Source organism: Mandrillus leucophaeus, unplaced genomic scaffold (genome assembly GCF_000951045.1).
Source record: "Mandrillus leucophaeus isolate KB7577 unplaced genomic scaffold, Mleu.le_1.0 Scaffold230, whole genome shotgun sequence".
Lineage (NCBI taxonomy): Eukaryota > Metazoa > Chordata > Mammalia > Primates > Cercopithecidae > Mandrillus > Mandrillus leucophaeus.
Window position 1 is genome coordinate 396,873 of NW_012102366.1, and position 1,309 is coordinate 398,181.

At 55.6% G+C, this 1,309-nt stretch overlaps 1 protein-coding gene across 1 annotated transcript in view; it reads right to left on the reverse strand.

Moving 5' to 3' along the window:
* PKN1 (protein kinase N1) overlaps window positions 1-1,309 on the reverse strand; it is a 51,034-nt gene that overhangs the window by 17,153 nt on the left and 32,572 nt on the right. The window contains exons 5-6 of the mRNA XM_011981777.1: window positions 480-589; window positions 245-388 (exon numbers count right to left, since the gene is read on the reverse strand). Coding sequence (XP_011837167.1) covers window positions 245-388; window positions 480-589 — 254 coding nt within the window. The remainder of the gene's footprint in view (window positions 1-244; window positions 389-479; window positions 590-1,309) is intronic.

A 1,309-nucleotide genomic window follows, 5' to 3' on the forward strand; every position in this document is an offset into this window, starting at 1 on the left:
TAGCCAGGATGGTCTCGATCTCCTGACCTCGTGATCCGCCCGCCTCAGCCTCCCAAAGTGCTGGGATTACAGGCTTGAGCCACCGCGCCTGGCCATATCTTCTGTTTCTAGAAGAGCTGGATCTAAAATGTAGTTTCCTCTTCTAGAAGAGCCTGACCTAAAACGTATTTTCCCCTTCTAGGAAACTGGGAATGGGGGAGTGAGGGAGAAGCAGCATTTTCTCAGGATCAGGGGTGGGCTGTACCTCAGCCACCAGGCAGCCCTGGGGTTCCATGTCCAGCTGCACCTCATGCCTCTCATTGTCCAAGAAATCCTCCAACTTCAGGAATTTGAGGGCACACAGGCCCCGCTGGTCCCGCCAGAACACAGCCAACTCCAGTTCCCGTGCCTGGAGGGAGAGGAAGAGGGCCATCACTCAGGGTGCCAGAGGCATGGAACGCCTCCTCCTCCGGGCCCTGTTGTCCTCCAACGCAGCTCACCCTCTCCAGCTCCAGAGTGAAGCTCTGGTCCCAGGCACTGGGGCCACATGGCTTCCAAGACGTCTGCCCCACCACTGTGTTATCCAGCTTAAGCACAGTGCTGACTTCACCTGAAATGGGGGAGAGGGCCCAGTCAGAAAATGCTGGCAGCGGCCAGGCAAGGTGGCTCATGCCTGCAATCCCGGTACTTTAGGAAGTCGAGGCAGGCAGATCAATTGAGGCCAGGAGTTCAAGACCAGCCTGGCCATCATGGCAAAACCCCATCTCTACTGAAAATACAAAAAATTAGCTGGGTGTGGTGGCGCACGCCCGTAATGCCAGCTACTCGGGAGGCTGAGGCAGGATAATCACTTGAACCCAGGAGGCAGAGGTTGTAGTGAGCCGAGATCATGCTACTGCACTCCAGCCTGGGTGACAGAGCGAGACGAAAGAGAGAGAGAGAGAGAAAGAGAGAAAGAGAGAAAGAAAACAGAAAAGAAAAATGGCCTTGCACAGTGGCTTGTGCCTGTAATCTCAACACTATGGGAGGCTGAGGCAGGTGGATCACCTGAGGTCAGAAGTTTGAGATCAGCCTGACCAACATGGTGAAATCCCGTGTCTGCTAAAAATACAAAATTACCCAGGTGTGGTGGCGCATGCCTGTAATCCCAGTTACTTGGGAGGCTGAGGCAGGAGAATCACTTGAACCCAGGAGGCGGAGGTTGCAGTGAGCCGAGATCACGCCACTGCACTCCAACCTGGGCGACAAGAGTGAAGTTCTGGCCGGGCGCGGTGGCTCAAGCCTGTAATCCCAGCACTTTGGGAGGCCGAGGCGGGTGGATCACGAGGTC